This window comes from Buteo buteo, chromosome 6, assembly GCF_964188355.1.
Source record: "Buteo buteo chromosome 6, bButBut1.hap1.1, whole genome shotgun sequence".
In the NCBI taxonomy this organism is placed as follows: domain Eukaryota; kingdom Metazoa; phylum Chordata; class Aves; order Accipitriformes; family Accipitridae; genus Buteo; species Buteo buteo.
In genome coordinates this window covers 7,805,421-7,825,401 of record NC_134176.1, presented here as the reverse complement: position 1 = coordinate 7,825,401, position 19,981 = coordinate 7,805,421, and the positions used below count along the sequence as shown (strand labels likewise).

Here is a 19,981-nt window from a genome sequence, read left to right as displayed (position 1 = left end):
ACACTTACAAGAGAGAAAAGAGCATAATGTGACTAGGTTAAAATCCTAGAAAAAAATTCCTCGACTACCCCTTCACTAGAAAGAACACCAACATTCTGGGTGCCCAGGTCTGATCTCAGAGCTACAACCTACAAAATGGAATCTCACTCAGTGCCTTCCTCACCCCTGCTACAAACCCAGGCTGAGAGCGCCAGTCCACACAACTGATCCAAGCGCCCTGTGCACCTGAAACCAACAGCACAGGGTCAGGGTGGTAGGAGCTCAGCTGTCCCCACACCTTAACCAGTTGCCCACCGACTACCTCAGCCCAAAGACTGAACCTACTACCAGAAGAAGAGGTACATTAAACAAACAATACCTCTTGTAAGTATTTGGAGGAGACAGAGTTGTTCTTGTTTAAGGAACAATAGCTCTGCTGACTTTTGGGTCAGAAGGATGTCTGGTTAATTAAATATTGTACAATTATCCATTTCATATTTGTGCAGCAGGAACAGAAGTGAGAAGCCAACCCACAATATTTTTATGAATTTGTAAAATGCTATAAAATATAAACTAATGATAATTAAATTATGTACTGAGCCCTATCAGTGCCTTTGGATCTCTGCTTTGAGGATCTAACTAATAAAAGGACAGATTCTGCTACATAAAAGCCTACTATTACTCTGAACAAACCAGTCAGTTCCTAGTTGTCCTAAGGCCACCCTGAAGCACTGAACGACTCCACGTCACATCAGCCTGGGCCTTGCCTGAGATGACCCTTCCTTAGGGACGCAGCCTCGAAAGAAAACGAGGAACAGCAAACACAAGTGAGCATCACCAAATGAGACCAGGAAGAGAGGAATTAGACTCCCCATTAAGTCCAATGTTTTTGAAAAGCTCAAGCCTAGGATTTTGCTCCTCAGAGCTTATAAACTGCTACGTGCCATCCTGATATCTCTTAAGGCTCACATGATTGTTTTCCCCCAAACTCGCAAAAGATATAGCAAAACCAACCCAGCAGTCTTCAGTAAGAGTTGATGTTGGTGTTTCTACGGTAAATCAGGAGGATACAGCCAGGACCGTGGCTAACAGCAGCAATTCGGGTTTTAACTCGCCGGTGCTGTGATCTGAAATATGAAGAGAAACACCTGCCCCCCGTGCGGCAGCACCACTACCGCGGCCAAGACCTGAGCCAGGGCGGTACGTGTCCTCGGGCAGTACGTGTCCTTAGGCAACAACCTCATCAATCAAAAAATGGAAGGCGATCGTCCCTGAAACCGTCTGTATTCCAGCACGGTCAGAAAACCCGACAACTCCGAGTCTCTCGGACACAGACAAGTCTCCCGTAACACATGAACACCTGTTCTTCATCAGTATCTTAAAAGCAGGCTGCCCTATGTCTTTATTCTCTCTAAAATTCGCGTCCGTGTGCACCCACCCACCCACCCGTCTCTTCCCGTGCGGAGGGCACAGGCAGCACACCACCACCACCACCACCCCCAGTCAGACCCCGGCGGCGGCAGGAGGCTGCACACCCGGCCCTCCTGACGGAGGAGGACGGACGGACACCCCACAAACCCCCTTTTCCCGCCCGGCCGGGCCCCTCGGCCCCGGCCCCCGCTGCGGAGCGGCCCCGCCGCTCGCAAGAGGCAGGGCCGCCGGAGCGGGGCCCGCTTTCACCCCGCCGTGCCCGTCCCCCGCCGCTGCCCCCTCACCCTCAGCCCCGCCCGGCGGAGCCGAAGCCCCTCACGGCCCGCCAGGGAAGGGCGCGGCCGGCGGCAGGTGCCTCAGCGCCGCTTCCCCGGGGAGGCCGCCCCCGCCCCGGGCGCCCTCCCGCACTCACCGTCCGTCGCCATGGCCGCGGCGGCGGCCCGGCCTCCCGCGCTCGCTGCCCGATGGCGGCGGAGCCCCGCGGCCGCGGCGAGGCGGGGAGGCGGCCCGGGCCGCCGCCGCCGCCGCCGCCAGCGGGGAGGGGGCGCGCTGACCCGCACGGCGCCTCCCCGCCTCGGTGCGGGGAAGGCGGGAGGGGTGTGGGGGTGTGTGAGGGGGTCCCCCGGGGCTACGGGAAGGAGCGGCCCTGCCGCCCCCCGGGGCAGAGCCGGGGGCCGGGGAGGGCTGTCCCGGGGGCCGCGGCCCGCGGGCGGAAAGCGTGCAGGGCACCCCCATCGCCCCGCGGCCCCAGGCCCTTCAGCCTCCGAAATTTCACAGGAAAAAAACCCCGACTCTAATTTAGGAGGGGAAGCAGCTTCACCCCGTCTTCCAAAATTTCGTGCCAGCTCCGTTCACGAGTCCTCAGGGCTCCCTTGACCCGTTAGTAGCGTGCGTAAAATACGACGGGCAACTGCAGCCTCGCTCGGGTGGACTTTGTCAACACGCAGCCCTGTGTCAAAAACTCATCTGGAGACCCAGGAGGCTGCGCTGGGCCTGCTCCAAGAGGTAACTGCTACCTCACTTTCCATCACACGTACAAAACTCTCGTCTGAAGAAACAAGTTACTCCCCATCTCCGATAACCTTTAACAGCCGATGGCTGGCCCTTATGTCCTCCACTATTTTCCACATCCAGGTTTACGTTTCTGTGACCAAAGAGGAAGCAGTTTGGTGTCTGTTACAGAAAGCTCAAGCTGTTGCAAGATAACTTTGCTTTGCATGGTTCTATTGCAGCCAAGCTACGGCGCAGCACAGAGAAGCCTGATCCAAGCCCTGAAGTGCTAAGAGCAAGGAGTTTTAGTACATTTCTCAACCCCTTGTAGCTCATGAAGCTCTCACAGTCTCATTTCCAAGTGTTGGGTTGCATACCGATGGAGAAGGGAAGTATTCCGTTACCAGGCTTAATCAGCTGCCCAGATGCGAAGACAAAGATGAAAATGGTGCAAGGAAGCCTGATCCGCACAGCAAGCTTTGTAAAATGGGTATGGGCAACTCCCGAGTAGAATGAACCTGAAAATGACACATTCCAGAAAAGTAGGGGTAAAATATCTGTGGCATTTGAAGAACTTGCTATGCACTGTGTGATGAGAGAATATAAACTCTCTGCATAGGGTCCTGTTATGTAAAACATTTAAGTATAGGGCTAGAAGGAACCTCAAGGTATCCTCTAGTCCATCTCCTCTCTCCAAATCAGGATTAGGTCTACCTCAGACAACCATGACTGTTTTTATTGTTTTGAACTCCTACAGTAAAAGTGATTCTGCTGTTTGTTATAAGGCCAAACTGTTTATTTAACTGCAAAAATCTCTAAGTAAATTCATGTTGTTGCAGATTGTATAGCTCTACCTCAGTGAACATGGAGAACAATTAAGTCACCATTTACGTAAACACGTATTACAAAGCTGTAAAGACCGTTACCAGGAAGACTATTATATTCACTCTCAAACCCTTTCTTTCCCAGACTAAACTCTCCCGCAGTCCGTTTTCTTTTTGTTGCCCTTTTTAGGATTCTCTAATTATTCTAGAGGTGATGTCTGCATCCTCCCCAAACTATACACAACACAGATCACCGCTGCCATCCGTGGCATTTGGAATTTTTCACCTCACCCCCATACTGCTGATCCACCTTCGGTTTGAGGTCTGCAAAAACCTCCAGATTGAGGACAGCTGCTTACACACACATTCCCTAGCTGGTATTTGCATTTAATCTGTCCTTCCAAGTGCAGGCTTTTGCACTTACCTTTACTTAATTAGACCTTACTGATTTCTCCCATTATAAGAATAAAAATTATATTGGACAATGTCTTCCACTTAAACAGTTTCTAAACTGATGTCACCTATAAGTGTTTTAAGTTTATTCTGCTCTTCATCACCCACATTACCCTCATAAACATTGCATAGCACTAGCTCAAACCTCCACTTAGAGGGTCCTTTAGTTTTGCCAAAGAAATGGTGATTACTATCGTATGAATATAGTTCTTCAGTCAGTTGTATATCCATCTTGGAGAAGTTTCAGCCAAACCATATTTCTCTAATTTGTTTACAAAAACTGTAACAACATCCAGATACATACTGTCACGTTGCCTCATTCCGATCCACCAGTCAGTTGGAACTTAGGCTGGCATTACAGAGATAAGTTTCCTTGTAGCCTTTAACTACTGTATTAGCTGAGGCTATAACCAGGAGAGAAGTTAGATACTAGAAAAAAAGTATTCTTGGAATTCTAGATTTACTATTGTTGGCAGGGGAAGGAGGGGATAGGTTGGGTTTTTTTTAATGACAGCTGCTTGCTTCAATGAAGCATTTTAGGAAGTCCCTCTCCTGTTCTTAAAAGCCCGTAATTGCCCATCAGACTGCAGCAAGGGATTTTTATTTAAAAAAAAATAAAAAAATAAAAATTACAGCAGCATTATGAAACTTTGCTTACAGCTGCCTCTAAATTCTCAGGATTACTGTCCTAAATATTACCACTGTATATAGTCAGCAGTTCTAAGTCTATCCTTAAGCATAACTTCCATTTTACATCTATGTAATTTTATAAACAAATTAAAGAACACTTGTTTTCATAATTACAATATTAAAATAACTGCTAGTTGAATGCACCCATCTTCATGCCTAGTCAAGCCTTTGCATGCTTCCGATGTTAATTTGCAAATCATTTTCAGAAGTGTGTGCAGGGAAGACTCATGGCACAGAGTATCAAAAATTCTGAAAAATTCTCCTACTCAGCTCTTGGGATGGTTCAAAGGTACAAGGAGAGGGAAACAAGAGGGTCACGATATGAAAAAGTGTCACTGCAGGGAACAGTATTAACATATTCTTTAAGTATGTTAAAATAAACTTATGCCATACATATGGAATAATAATTTAGCTGAAAATAGCCTGTCAAGAAAATGAAAAATAAGCTTTTGTAGCTGTGCTTAATCTTTAGCTTCCTTGAGAAAGATACCCGTAAGTTGGAGGGAAATAGAAAAAGAGAAGTCACTTTCAAGTTTCCCTTCAAGGGAAGAACCCAATACCATGTAGCTGAAAGACATAGCTTAACCTCCGTGCCTAGAAACAGCAAAAGAGGATTGGTGCTGTTCATCCTTAAGCAACTTCCTAAGTGAAGAAACTCATAAGAAATTATGAATTTGAAGCTGTAGTCCCGGTATCTGCTAGAAAGAACTCTTCCTCTTCATCTCTATCTTTCTTAGCCATCCAGGGGTTTCCCAAGAAGAGATTCAAGTACTCCACTGCACCTCATCTCCAAACTGCTCCCCTATACTGCTATACATCCCCTGCAACGTGAGGATACCAGAAAGCTTCTCTGTCAGCCTGCATACCCACACCCAAAGCAGCAGTTGGAACTGACAAAACTGATAAATGCAGTATTACCAACAGGTTCCTAACTGCATTAAGATGAGCAGAAAATACTGAGCAAAACCATCTGGTTAAGTTTTCCTTAAGAGGTCTCTTTTTGTCTCTTGTATCTGCTCACCAAAAATTAGGAGCAGAAATACATAGCGGGAGAATGAGTTTGTGCTGGTAATAGAAAAGCACAAGCATCATTATTGTCCGAAAACCCAGTTAAAACCAAACTGTTCAAGATTTACAGAAATGATACCTCCAAAACCTTTATAACTACAGATTAGTCTTTTTAAAACAGACCACATCTATGGCATGTTCTATCCACAGACTAAGCCTAACAAACGTAGGACCAAAAGCGCAGTGGAAGAGTTAAACCAGGAAAAAGGGGTAGAAACTAAGCATGTGTATGAATAAATTTAACTGTATTATAAATTTAAATGTAATACAAATTTAACTGTAAATTTAAATGTAATATAAATTTAACTGTATTATTACCACTACAGAGACTTTTTGCTGTATAGAAGTATTCTTTTTCTGCAATAATTAGATCTGGACTAATAATGACTTTCGGATTAGACTGTAAAGATTTTGGTTATTCAACTGAATATCTGATTGTTCAGTTTACTATACAGCAAGGTTTTGGCTTTGTTATAAAGTGTTTCTGCTCTTTTCCCATTAAAAAGGTTGAGTGCAATACTGGTGCTTAATTAGTAGTTTTTAGAGTGTCGAACCTGTTGTCATTTAGGCCCATTCCTCCTTACCAACCAATGCATTTGATACAGGCCCCTTTTATAATCAAATGATTTATATTTCCACTCAGTTGTCTCTTCTTCTAGGTAAGGGCACTTCAATTCCTTTGGCCTTTGAGAGTCATACTACCAAACTAGTTCACTCAGTTTAGGTCCTTTTTATATTCAAAACCTTTCAAATTTCTATTTTATATTTCTTCTTGTAGTAGAGGACACCTCAACTCCTTCAGCCATTCTTGATAGTATGGCCATCATCAACTGGAGAAAATACCAAGGAGAATAACTATCCACATTTGTCTTGAATTGTTGCAGTCAGACAGGGGTATTTAAGGCTACAGCCTTTCAGGGCTGAATGACTTGAATTCTAGCGCTTGTTATTGTTTACAGAAAATACTCCAGCTTATGATTCTCTGTCTGTTTGCTTTTTCTGCAGTACTGTTGCCTAGCAATCATTTCCCCATCCTGTACCTGTTTTCAGTACTGAGCTTCATGTCTATTTCCACCCCCACTTCTTCCACTCCTCTCCAATTTATAAAGACCATTTTGAATTCCAGTCCTGCCCTTGTAGAGCTTAAGGTCATCTGCAGAATTAATAAACGCACTTTACATTTCCTCATGTGAATACACAATGATTCCAGATCTGCTGGAGACAGAGTACAATAAAAGGCTCATCACCAAGTTCATTTCCCACACTTGTGGGATCAAACCATGATAAACATTGCTGAAGTTACACACTATACAATGGAGCAAGTAAAGTGTGGAAAATAATTTATTGTACTAATTTTCAACAGTCAGTAACCTTAATTTTATGTTCAGAGATAAAAGATTACAAACATGTCTCTCATATGGGCAAATATTTTGTGAGCTGTTCTTTTAACAGTCTCAGCTAAAACCATCATTGCACATCAACATGAGTTCCAAGTGAGAACTCGCATTGTACAAGCTAAATACAATAAACAACCATCTTCTCTTTCCATCTCAAACAGGGAACAGCAACTTTGTCTCCCACAAAAAGCACTCACCAGGTGAATAAAGGCACCAGATACTGCACCATCATGAGACAGTTAAGGTATACCAGTCACTACCAGCATTCCAGTATCACCTGTGGTTCTGGTCCCAGACACTTCTTATTGTACATTCAAAGGCATCCAAGACAAGAACTTTGTGTTACCTCTGACATTTATGTTTTGTCATTAAAATTAACATTAGTGCTTCTCCAACTGGATCCTCTAACATCTTCTTTTCCTCTTGGGGAGAGATACTTCTGAAAGCAAATAAAGAGATTTTTCTGACAAGCTTTTCAATCTATCTTCCCTCATGGGAACGATTAAGGTAGAACTAATTCTGTCCAGCAAAGGAAATTAATTAGATGAGCTCTTGAGATCTCCTCCCAATCCCCCTCCCCATGGTTTTAAATATGAAAAAAAAAACAAGAAAACCCCAACTTTCTAGATTCTACAGCACACTATCATTCAAAATATCAATTAAAATTCCATTGATGAACAAAATACTGTACTTCAAAACTTATTCAATCTTGAGAGCTTTCTGCTCCTCATGAACACTTTTAAGATTTCGTTGTGAGTTTGACGAATGGAATACTCACAAAATTAAGCATAAAATACCTGAAGAGATTGCTTATGTGTATTTTTAACATTTCAGTATGCTGGCATTCTGGGAAATGGAGAATGTTCCTGATTTAGAAAGAACCTTTTTGTCCACAACAGCTTGAAGGAAAATAAGTACGTACAATATTAAATGCACCGCTGTGCCTTCAATCTGACCATTTAAAATTGAATGAATTCACATTGTCTACAACTAAGGTGATCAGAGAACGTAGTCTCATTTCAGTACTACAGGATGCTCTTTTACTTTTAAGAAGAGAAAATATAAATGTGCTACCTCACTGCAAATGTATTTTAATAGTTATCATGCTCCCTTGCATGAAATATCCTTCCATACAACTTTGGATAGTAAATTAACTCCAAAAGATGTACTTCTCACGCTCATCTATGTCATTAAAGCTTTACAGAAGTTGTACTTAACTTTTTGTTTCCCCTTTAAGCAACCTAATTAAATCAATCCTACTCTGTCAGGTTAAGAACCAGTATCTCTGGTCTATCAAGTCTGACTTCCACTACGTAAGCAAGACCCATTGGTCTTAGACTAGCTAGAACTGCCAGTGGAAATCATGCCTTTAGCTGGCCAGCTCCTCTTCCAGGAACACTACCTGTGTTTGAGACATGGCAGCAGAGCAGTACTCCAGGCTCTTCCCAGAGCACAGCTAAATGAGGTACCTCAAGATAAAGAGGATGCAATTTTCTTTGTGCAGTGTCTGTTCTGGGGTGCTTATGTTCTCCTCAAGCAATACTAAGAGCAGACCCTGAAGCTTCTGAGTTGCAGAGCAGTTCAAGATCATCTAACATCTCAATTTGTACTACATGCATTTGATCCATCTGTAGAGCAACTCCACACTCAGCTTTGAAAAAACTGCTTTACCATTCATTGCTTCCAAATAAAAATTACATTATTTCCAGTAATGTGAGTGACAGCAAAGTCATTCACTCTTCTGCTGCGGTTCCCAGAATATCCACCCCATCTATGTCGAACAACTTCCAATACAGCAGAGAATGCTATTACTGTACATGTATACTGGAACTTAATCCTTGAAGCATTGCCCAACTGAAACTAAGGCTAGAGGAGAAACTTCTATGTCCCTTCACTTCCACAAAGGTGAAGGCAGCAAGGGCTATTCTGACCTCGAGTGCAGGTTACATAAGTTCCTATAGTTACTAGAACAGGTATCTTCTGTAAATAGGAGAACGACAAAAAAAAATCACTTTTCCCTACCCATTGGAACTCTTCAAGCCAGATTTGTATTACAGAAGAGTAAGTCCCCTTTTAACTGGACCAGTTTTAACTCTGAACACACGATAATGAAATAAATCTATGTAGAAAAACACGACCCTCAGGATTTGCCACCATGTGTGTGCTCATAACAAAGTCTCAAATCAAAGCTTCGATGCAACAATTTACAGGCTAAAAACTAATCTACCTTTTGCAAGGCAGCAACACATGGTCCAAAATATCAGCTTTAGTTTCAGAAAAATACAGCATAGTAGACAGCTACTAAAAAACAAGTCACCAGTTTGTTAGAATTTCAATCGTTGTACCTTCTTCATCTGAGTTCTCTTCTGTGATTATAGGCATCCCAATATGCCGAGTAACAGTTTCCTTTGCCACTTGCATTTCACCTGCAGATAGATTTTTAGCAAAAACTGTCAGCTTTTTTTTTTTTTTTTTTTTTTTTTGCTTCTACATCTCAGCTCCAGCAGCTAACAGGTTGTTCACTTGCTGCTGTCTTGACTTTCTAGACAAAGGCTGTAGAGAAACACCTACATTTCACGGTACTTTCATACGGCTCACTAAAACCTTCAATAACAAGTAATTAACACTACAAGTTTAAAGCATATTAATCACCAACTCCAATCAGTACAGAGATAATTCAAAACGCCCTTATTCCCCTTCAACACTTCATCTACTGTTTTAAAGTGAAGCAAAGGCAACATTGCCTAATGCTTACCTCTGAAGAGGGATGAATTTTCTCCCTAACTTTTTTTCTAGCAGAAGCTACGCAAGTCAGAAAACAGAGCTTGGAACTTCGAAACGTTTTAAAAACATTTGCTCCTTAAAATTGTTTTTATTCCTAGCTAAAATTATAATGCTTAGGAGAAATAAAATAGAATTACAGAACAGAACCACAAAAACCAAGTCACAGGTATATAAAAAACCCCCTCCTGTCAAGAAGGGAAAAGTTAAGTCTATAAACTAAAAACATGTAGAACTTATAATTGCAATACTGATATTAAGGAAACAATTTGAAAAGAGTTTTGAAACTACATCAGTTGTTGACAAAAGATTTGTATTCACAATGAACTATTAAAAATTTCAGTAACAAAAGAACAAAATAAAGAGTACTGCAAGGAGAATGACTGAGATGATAGCGCAGGTACTAGTCTTACAATCGTTGTCATTAAGACATCAATATAATTTTCTCTTCAGAAATATTAAAGGATATTCCTTCAAGAGCTCAAGAACAGAATAGAAACACGGAAGGTTTACTTTGGATTTCATGAAGATAGTACAAACTATCAAAATTATCAGATAGGCCGATTTTCATCAGAAAGCTTCAAAAGCAGAAGCTATCTGTCAGAAGAAGAAACAGTTAGACACATATCTTAATCTCCGATATGTTTGTTACATGGCAATAGGAAAAAGTTAAGACACTGCCACACAGGACATGCTTTTCCAAGGTCATGCCTTTCCAGAGAAAAATTAGTAGGGCTATATAGGAGACTTCAGATTAACAATAAACTGCATGCACTCATGTTGTCTTTCTACCTGACCAGAGTGTGGAAAACAGACAAAAAGGTTCAATATGATACTGGCATCAAAAAATATTTCTTTAATCTTCTACCTCCACTGATCAATGGTAACAACAAAACCAGCTGCCTCAGCTAGCTAAGCCATGTATAAACTTCTGCAGTCTCTCCAGGTTCACAAATGCAATGCAGAAATACCTTTGATTTCCAAAGAATCTCTTATTGCTGGCTGTGGTCTCCTACTGGTTTTTTTACTTCGGCTTGGAGATTTCCCATAATTCGATCCCGATTCAGAAGATTCTAATTTTACTTGACGATGTCTTCTGGATTTGGAAGCCTAGAACCCAAGCATACACATGAATGATACAAAAAAGCTAAAATTCTACAGCCAGATATTCCTGTATGTCACCCAGTACCTTACAAATCAGCAAGGACCAACTTACATGTCAGGGTGCAGAAGGGATGGAAGTGGAAGGGAGGGAGGGAAGATTCCCACTAGTTACTACTGATCTTCAGTTTTAACAGGACAACACCCTTCTATGATTAGTGGGTGTATCACTTAATATTCAGGTAATTAAATATTAATTTATTTTCAAACCATTTTCTGTTGGTATGAACCTACACCATGTTGCACACCACTATGTTCAAGCAAAAGGAACACTTCCAAAAACTGTTGAACCATAAAGCCTCTTTACTGTTATATTTTGCTTAGGTGCCTAGAAAACATTATCACTGCATATTCACAAGTCTGGACTGTTATACATTCCAGAGCTCTGTTTCATTCAATAATGCATTTTTCAATATGAGATTTTAATAAACAGGGAAAGTTGTGATGTTTCTCATAGGCCTGCTACAAAAAGAGACAAATCATCAATATTTTTAAAGTAGCAGTTATTGAAACAAGGTTTCCAAGAACTTCCAACAGACTTTAAACACCCAAGTGCTATTTTTGCAAGCATCTTCAGATTCCAATATCTAAGCTTCAAGGAATTTGAGCAATTAAACTCAGAAGTATTTTTATTCCATCTATTTAAAATTCCACCTACTTAAACAGAACATAGACATTGAAAGATACCTTGTAAATTAAAATCTCCCAAGCATAGACCATATTTGTACTGCTTCCACAAATCTAACAAGAATAGTAAGAGCTTCAGGTTTCCCCAATGTCTTAGGAAAACTAGAACATTCAAAGGTTGAAATAGAGAGTGCAATTTTAACTCATTCCTTTCTGACCCAGCATTTACATTAAACTGGTACTTAAAATTGTTCTTTAAAAATAAATACATCCCTATCATCAAATTTTATACCTACCTCAGCAACTGCAGAGTAAGACCTGTACTTGATTCTAGCCAATGCATTTGCTCTTTCAGAACCCTGCAAAGAAACAACGGGATCAGTCAGAGAAAGTTTTCATACTCTATTATAGCCGTATTGAAATGAAATATCACATCAGACAATCACTTGAGCAATCTCTCACCACACCTGTAATTCTATAATTAGAATTAGTTCTCTATAATTAGAATGCTGCTGAACTGTTACTTAAAAAAAAATAATAATTTCAAATTTCATTAAGAAGGCAGACCATAATTTGCATCGCCTCAGTGTTACAAAGCCAGGAGGAGAAAATCAAATTTGAAACTTCACATCTTACTCAAATTCAAAGCTGAAATAAACAGATAAGTACAATTTGAGATAATTTTGTAGCATAAAAAAAATGGATATTGCATTTAGTTGAAATTCCAAGAGGAACCATAAAGGAGTCTGGCCAAGAAAATACAGCTCTTTCCCTTCCTTACCTGAAAGAGACTTTTTATTACGAGCATCCAAGAGCTACCACAGCAGTGAATGCTCACAGCTTAACAGAAAACAATGTGATTTAAAAAAAAACAAATAAAAACCAACCAGCCCCACTAGCTGTTCCTGGAACTTACTTTGACGCTACCAAGTCTTGACATACTGCTTAGCCTGTGATCTGAAGTCAAAACACAAATAGATTTGGCCTGCGCCATGTAGCAAACTAGTTCTTTCTTCTTACCTCTGATTCTAGCAAAGTCCCTTCTTCCTTTTTGCTTGGTATTTCATCAGTTTCTTTGGCATTTAGGAATAATTTCTGGGAAAAAAAAAATGTTTTTTTAAATGTCTGTCATATACAAGGCAGCTAAAATCCAAGAATTGTGAAAAACAAAATGAGTATTTACACACATGTCCATTTTCTTCATCGATCTTACACTATGGCCTTTCCTTGATCCACAAATAAGAGGTATTTCATAAGATCATTCTAATATTGCCCATAAGTCACATCTTCGAGGGCTTACCTCTCAGCAATCATTCACAGTATCACAGAAGCAGTACCACATACAAGTTCACGTCCTTCCCCCCATACCGTAACTCTGCCTAGGGTTTTACTCATTCCATGTCTTCAGTGTTACAGTTCCTTCTACTTAAATCTGAGCTTTACAAACTATGTTCACAGGTAATTACACCAAGAAAGACAGTTCTTACATGTTCCTACAATCTGTTAAGTTGCCACAGCACAATGGTTGATATGACCTACCATTCTGTTTTGCTGCCATTCCTGATGTTCCAAAGTAATGTCTTTAAGAGTAACTACAAAGTCATCTTTTATCAAGCTCAGTGCCTTGTCTGGCTGGGATTTGTCAGCTGAAATGACACACTTCATTTTCTGATAGTGGTCGTGAATATTCATCAGTTCCTAAAATAAAAAAAGATACTCTTTTCAGGAAAAAAAAAAAAAGATTCCAGCAGTAAAGCAATATTAGTCCTCAATGAACAACACCAGTGTTATACAAACCATTCTAAGGAGACTGTGGAACTAGCAGAAGTGTTAGAAACAGATTCTGTTCAGATCAGTTCAGTTTTAGGGAGCCTAGCAATACTGCTACCTAGCACTGTCCCATCAGTTCACCAAATAAGCAAAAGAAGAAAGAGTATCTTGCATTATTAAACTAAGAAGGAAGTCTCAAGTGATACTCAGGATCAGTGTTCATAGAGGTCTCATTCTGATATGGTCTATTTTCATCTCTTTGGAGAAAGCATTTTACTTCCTCCTTTTGAGGAAGCAGGTCTCCTCACCCTGCCATTTCACAGATTACTGATTTTTGTACCACTGTAGTCAACCTTAGTGATGATACATATTTGCTAGCAGCAACTGGAAAAAAAACTGTAAACAAAGATCTATTACTGAGTCATAATGAGCAATATAAGAATCTATAGGCAGCTTGAATTACTCCATTTTTTTATAAAATGTATTATATATTAAACAAAACCAAGTTTTAAAAGCAAAAATAAAGGTTAGAGAAGGCTATAAACTTGCAGATAAGTAAATCCATATTATCACAAGTATCAAGCCTCCAGCTGCAACCTGCAGACATATCAGAACACACATGCTTTCCCTCACCCACTATTTTCCATTTTTCTCTCCCTAAGTGACAATTAACCATTTATACCCTTCCCCTTTTACATCTTACTAAGGCAAAACCACAAAACATTAGAGCATATTTCAGTATTGAAAAAGGTACCACAATTCTTCGAAAATAAATGTCGTGTTTCTGAGAGTTTGGTAAAATCGCTGGCACAGACTATTACCCTAGTCTGCGTTCCATAAGAAGACTTACAAAGGACAAGACTGTGCTAATTAGATAAGTTATAGCCCTTGGACAACTGAAGACGAAAAACAAAACAAAACAAAACCAACAGGGATTAATCTGTAGTTTAAAAGTTACTGTACCTCCAATACATCATTAGTGATGAGGTTGTTTACTCTGTTACTTGGGTCCTTAAATTCTTCTTTGAATTCATTTTCCTGAATCTTCTTCTTAGTTCGGTAGTTTAGCTAAAGCAAGAGACAATGCTTTGTAACCTAAAAGCAAACTTAAAACGGCACCTCCTCTTGAAAATCCTTACTGCATATTCAACCATCAAGACATGCTGAAAGGCATAAAACCATCTCATCAACAATAGCATGCAGCTTTACTGTTAAGTGCCCAGAGTCAGCACTTTTCAAAAATTATTCCCTAGTCAAGAATTTAATCCAGCACCCAGATTCAAGAGTTTGACATTTCCACAAATTATAGGACATCTCAAACCTAGTAAGAACATTAGATACTGAAAAAATATTTTCAGGTGAGAAGCATGCTACATTCAAACATCCTCTAAGCTTTACGTCACAGACCTAGCTACATAAAGCAAAACATTACATTTCAAAACAGCCTCAAAGCTAAACTAAATACTTGAGTGCTGTTGAACTATCAGCCATTGAAAGCTGAAGATATTTTATTAAAAATGGTAAGTCATTAATGTAATAACTCACTAGCTTTGGCATTGCTGTGAAATGGAATGCTCTGGCAAGTCGCAGTGTCCTGAAGATGTAAGCTGCATCATAATGCTGGGAGTCTATCAGATCCTGTTGAAATCTCTGGATTTCAGGCCAATCCTTCAGCGCGATTCTGATCTGCAACATAACAGTTGTATATTGTCATACCAATCTGCATATTTCAACACATAAAAATTAATTCAGCTGACTGCTGTGATCACATTATACTATGTGCAGCACTTGGATGCCTAGAGTCTAACATGTCACATGATCACAGAAGTACAGAAAGGATTCTACTATACCATTTGTTACTACTATTAAAATATTATGCAGATAAGTTTATTACACTTGTGTTAAATATTCTCACTGCAGTTGCTTTTTTTGACAGTGACATGGAATGCAAGCCCTCTGACATTTGAAAAAGTTAACTCTTCACATCCCAAGATGCCTGAAACAGTAGACATCCAGGAGACTCACTCACTAGACTATTAGGAAATAATACTCACACCATGATTTTCTGCCAGTGAAATACTCATAGAAGTATCCTTATCTTCTTGCTTTCCTTCCTCTCCCATGTAGTCTGCCCAGTTCATTTTCTCTCTACCTAAGTTAGCTTCTTTGATAATTACCAGACTCTCTAACAATTGCTATATAGCAGTGGTTTTAAAATTCCCTCAATTCATCTCCATAAAAGGTACTGACATCTTTGAAGTTAAGACAGGAGATGTAATTGCATCATTGTGCAATACTTAGACTTCAGTTTCTTATTTAAAGAATTTGGACTCAACTGTGCATATGCACACAACATACAACACACAGTTTTCAATTAAACCACTTCTCCTTGCACTTGAGTTTCCAACTTCTTTATATACTGGTCTCCTGTCCTAGAAGCAGCAAGGAGACATATCATTCAGGCATTCACCCTTTCAACCTATTTACAAATTCCACTTCCACTTATGGTTAACAGGAACTGGAAATAATTCAGCCAGTCTTCATTCTTTTGAAATTCTAAGGAATAACTGGTGATGTAATGGAGTCCTCCATGGAGCTGATGAGCACGTTCTCTATTACCATTTTGAAAGCTCGTCTTCTTCATTGTTGAACAGAGAAAAGCTTCCTCTCTGGCAAACAAGACTTCTGAGATCACAGCTACAATTTAGGAGGCAGCTACAATTTAGGAGGCATGCACAATACTTTAGTCACCACCACGTCAGTTCTTAAACCCAAAGGTGTTTGAAAGACTACCTTTTCCAAAGGGACCATCTGGTTCTAAATATTTCTATTTTAAGAAAGTGAGAGAAAATGCCCAACCCCTTTATGATGACAAAGTAGACAGAGTTATACCACATATCTTACATCTAGCATCTCCTGAGAATAAAGCCTCAAGAACAATTACCTTTTGTTTTGGCTGGCAAAGCTGTGTATTATAGAGCCCATACAAAAGGTAGAGAGCACCAACTCGAATCTGGAAAGCGTACGGGGGCAAGAAGTACTGCTGTGCCAGTTCTAAAGTCTTCTTTGTGAGCTTATTCCTCTCCAAAGCTCTTATTCTACCACTAAAGTAAACAAAAAGGAAGCATGTTTAAGCAAGTAACTATGAAAGTGCAGGCTTTAGAGAATCCATAATGCAGAGACAACTTTTAGGTATTTTAAAACATATTACCATAGGGCTCAAGTTCTGGGAAGTCTTCAAAGATGGCCAGACCTTATGCTCTCACACAACACTACACATAATCCCTTCTACTAAATTAGATGTAAAGTGAAAAATGAAATACCCTCCAATTGCATTTTTAACCTCGTTATCACAAGTGCTGCATCAAAATCCCTGAAGCATCAGCGTTCAAATCACATGCACTAGTAGCGTACAAAATAAATCGAACTAGTAACTGTTTTTCAGTATTACACAGGGACCGATGCTTCACTGCCTTTTACCTACACACCAGCCAGGCAAACCCTTCCCAAAAACTATGCCAGCAGGGAAACACGGCTCACCAACACCCCCCTTTAAGGTCCTCCGCGCTACCAAGGGGCAAGCTCAGCAGCGGGGATCTGTGGGCTTTGGGAGGGGAAAGACAGACTCCCTGAGGCGAGGCTCAGCCGCCGAGCACCGCGCAGAGACAGGCGAAAGGGCGGCCGGCCCCGCTGCCTCTAAGGGCGACTCGCAGCGGGTAGGCCGCTGAGGAGGCGGCCCGGAGACGGCTGGGCCGGCCGGGACTCCTCACTCACTAGAAGATGGTGTGGAAGCGGCGCTCCCGCCACAGCTCGGCGAAGCGCTCGAAGCGGACGGTGTCGGCCTCCTGGAAGGCGCCGAGCAGCTCCTCACAGTCCGCCTGCAGCCCCGGCACCGAGCTCATCCCGCCGCCGCCCCGCGCACTCCCCGGCGCGCATGCGCGGCCGCCCCACACCACCCCCCCCAGGCGCCTGCGCCGCTTCCCCGCGCATGCGCAGTCCCTGTTGCCGGGAGGTGCCGCTGGGGCGTCTCTGTGAGGGTGGGAGGGGGCGCGGGGTCCCGCCGGTGACCGGTAGCTCCCTCCGTCCGCCCCGGGGGACGGCTGTCCCTCATGCCCTACGCCGGGAGGGCGAGCCTGGTCGGCGGGCACACAAGCCAACGTACCCCTCGGTCGCCCCCCGGGGCGCTGTCGGCGAGCGGCCCGGGAGAAAGGAAGGGGTTTAGGAGGGCGGGAGCGGCCGGGCAGCCGCCGCCCTACCGCGGCCCCGGGGGATGCCGGTGGGGCTTCGGCGTTCCCAGCCCCTGTCCCTACAGAAGCCAGCCCCAGCGAGCTCGCCGGCTCGCAGCCCGGCAGGCCCGGGAACGGCGGGGTCTTCTGAGGAGAATGGGGAGGGGGGGGGGCTCGGCAGCGCCGCGGTGCGCCCGCGCTTGGCGGCCGTGCAGACGTGACGCGCCGCCACGCTCCCGGCCAGATGTGCCCCGCGAAGGGCTCCCGGCTCCCGCCCGCCCTCCCGCCGCTGCCCAGGGTCGGCTCGGCGGCTGCCCCTTCCCCCTTCCCACCCCCCTTCCGCAGCGCTGCTCGGCGGCTGAGGGAAGGCCTGTTTCCGCCTGAGCGAGCGCGGCTGGGCAGGGGCTCAGCCCGGCGGCCGTCCCCTTTGAGCTCAGGAGCGGCGTGCCGCACGCTCTCCCGCATGCAGGGCCACACGTAGGCGGCCGGCCGGGGCGAGCCGGGCGGGGAGGGGGCCGCGGCTGCCGAGCCGCACGTAGGGTGGGTGGGCGCGGCCTCCCCGGCGGCGCGGAGCCGGGCGGCGGGGGCTTCCCCTGCCCCGCGTTCCCCCCCCCCCCGCCCCGGCGCACGTAGGGGCGAGCAGCTGTAGCGAGGCGGCTGGGGAGAGGAGCGCCGGCGTCGGAGAAGCCCCCGCGGCCCCGGGTGAGTACGGACCGGCGGCAGCGGGGGAGGGAGGCGGGCGAGCGGCGGCTCGGGGCGGTGGCGGCAGGGAGTCGGGTGTTGGAACGCCGTCGTCTTCCCCGGGAAGCCCCGCAGCCCTGCGGTAGTTCCCGAGAGGGTTTTTAGGGACGGGGCTTGGGGTTTCAGGGAGTCGTTGCCGTGACCGGAGCCCGCGGGTGGAATCGCCGTGTGAGGCCGGAGGTGGGCTGCGGGCAGCCTGCGGTCTTGCGGGAGCGGGGCTGGGCAGCGGCGGCAGCACCTGCGGTGGAGAGCGGGTCCCCGGTCTGGCAGGAGAGAGCCTGAGCGCTTCTGCATCCGTGGGGGGACGGGGGGCTGTGAGCTCGGCTTGCGGGAGGTTGCCCCTGCGCTGGGGGAACCTTAACGGGGGAGAAGCGGCGTGTAGAAAACGTGGCGAATAGGCGTGGGATGGCGCGTTGAGCGCTGCCTTTAGGGTGTTCGAACCTGCAGGAGTTTTGCACTGTGACCAGGATAAAAAAATTCGCATTTCGCTTGCTCAAATGATCATGCGCTGCAAAATAAATTTTAAATTCTGCTGGCTCTGGTACCGTGATGTTCTCCAGTTCACCATTAGCGTCAACTAATCGATCCAAAGGTCTCCTTAAAGCTAGGCGCTTCCAGCCATCAGTTCTTACGATGACAGTAGCTTCCACGGTGCTTCAGGCACAAAAGCATCTTTCCGTATTTATTGCATTTCCCAAAAGATTGCTGGAATCCAACCTTTAGCAGCCTTTATAGATGAGTAGGAAATGAATGTCCGTTAGCTAAACAGCTGTTGTCTTTAAGCACCACTGAATGCTGCTGTCATTGATTGTAGGAACAGAAGCATTAGCAGAGCTGTTACCCGTGAACTGGACAGGTTTTAGCAGTTGAAGGGGGAGAGCTGCACCTGCTGGGTTTTGGTTTGGCTTGGCTTTTTTTATCTGAAAAGACAAGACATTTTCATCTGTCATTTGGATTCATGTTTAGAGATGTAGGGCAGTGACCCCGTTCATCCAGTATGTGACCCTGTCTTCAACAGATTGTACTGATTTTGAAACGGAATGCCAGCGCTGTTGGGAAAACAGTTATAATGTACTGCCCCCAATGGACTTAAGCGTTCAAAGCACAAGCCAGTTAATAACTGACACATCATGGAGCAAGGTCAAGCCAAGCCCTACTTAGTTACAGGAGTTATCCCATCATTTAAAAGGAGCAGAGGAGCTTAGCTCTGCCATGATGTGCGGAATTTGTAAAGCTTGAGTGTGTTTTCTGATTTTTGTATTTTAAGTGTGCAGTGAGTGTTGTGATTTCTCAGAGACGGTGTTTCAAGGAATGCTAGATGGAAATTTTTTTTTCTAAGGCAGGTGAGGCTGCATGTCATGACACTTTCATTGTGAAAGATGATGTAAGACACAGTGAGGATGAGGCTGTTGTGCCCATATGTTAACGTCTGCTAAGTCTTTCTTTGCAGAAAGTTTGGCTTCAGTGTAAAGAATGAAAATGCAGAAGAATAAAAAAAAAAGCAACAGGGTCTTTTCATAGAATTCCCCTTCTGTGGTGTATACAATGAAATACAGTGACAATTTTTAGGCTAATTAATACTCTACTCTTCTTGATAAATTGTGTGTTTTCATCTAGTGCTCCTACAGATTTTTTTGTTAGTACATTTTAATTCTTAATAGACTGTCTTCCAAACTAAAAAAAAAAAAAAAAATTAAAAAAATAATTAGATGATGTAAGAAAGAGTGTGCTGGTTACTGTATCTTCTTCATATTCTTATTTAACTCCTAAACAAAAGGATGAAGTTCTGTTTGCCCCATTAATTCCTAGCTTGTAAGTTGCAAGTTAAAAAGCCATTTATCCT

At 43.4% G+C, this 19,981-nt stretch overlaps 1 protein-coding gene across 2 annotated transcripts; it reads right to left on the bottom strand.

The window, feature by feature from the left end:
* Positions 1-6,758: 6,758 nt before the first annotated feature.
* On the bottom strand, positions 6,759-17,106 carry SNAPC1 (small nuclear RNA activating complex polypeptide 1). 2 transcript variants are annotated; one of them, XM_075029625.1, is made up of 10 exons: positions 16,946-17,106; positions 16,116-16,275; positions 14,717-14,857; positions 14,135-14,239; positions 12,941-13,099; positions 12,422-12,496; positions 11,698-11,760; positions 10,585-10,723; positions 9,178-9,258; positions 6,759-7,271 (listed from the first exon to the last, which is right to left on the bottom strand). In XM_075029625.1, the coding sequence occupies exons 1-10, from the start codon at positions 17,071-17,073 to the stop codon at positions 7,237-7,239; spliced, it is 1,086 nt and encodes a 361-aa protein (XP_074885726.1). In that variant the 5' UTR covers positions 17,074-17,106; the 3' UTR covers positions 6,759-7,236. The 2 variants fall into 2 exon arrangements, with proteins under 2 accessions (XP_074885726.1, XP_074885727.1); XM_075029626.1 differs by having other exon boundaries at positions 6,759-7,268.
* Positions 17,107-19,981: the final 2,875 nt, after the last annotated feature.

Bases quoted from the DNA above. Each gene is read 5' to 3' on its own strand.
- SNAPC1 (XM_075029625.1), bottom strand. From the start codon at position 17,073: ATGAGCTCGGTGCCGGGGCTGCAGGCGGACTGTGAGGAGCTGCTCGGC. The intron at 16,276-16,945 runs GTGAGTGAGGAG...TGTTTACTTTAG, and splicing joins CGCTTCCACACCATCTTCTA to TGGTAGAATAAGAGCTTTGG. The intron at 14,858-16,115 runs GTAATTGTTCTT...GTTATGTTGCAG, and splicing joins TTTGCCAGCCAAAACAAAAG to ATCAGAATCGCGCTGAAGGA.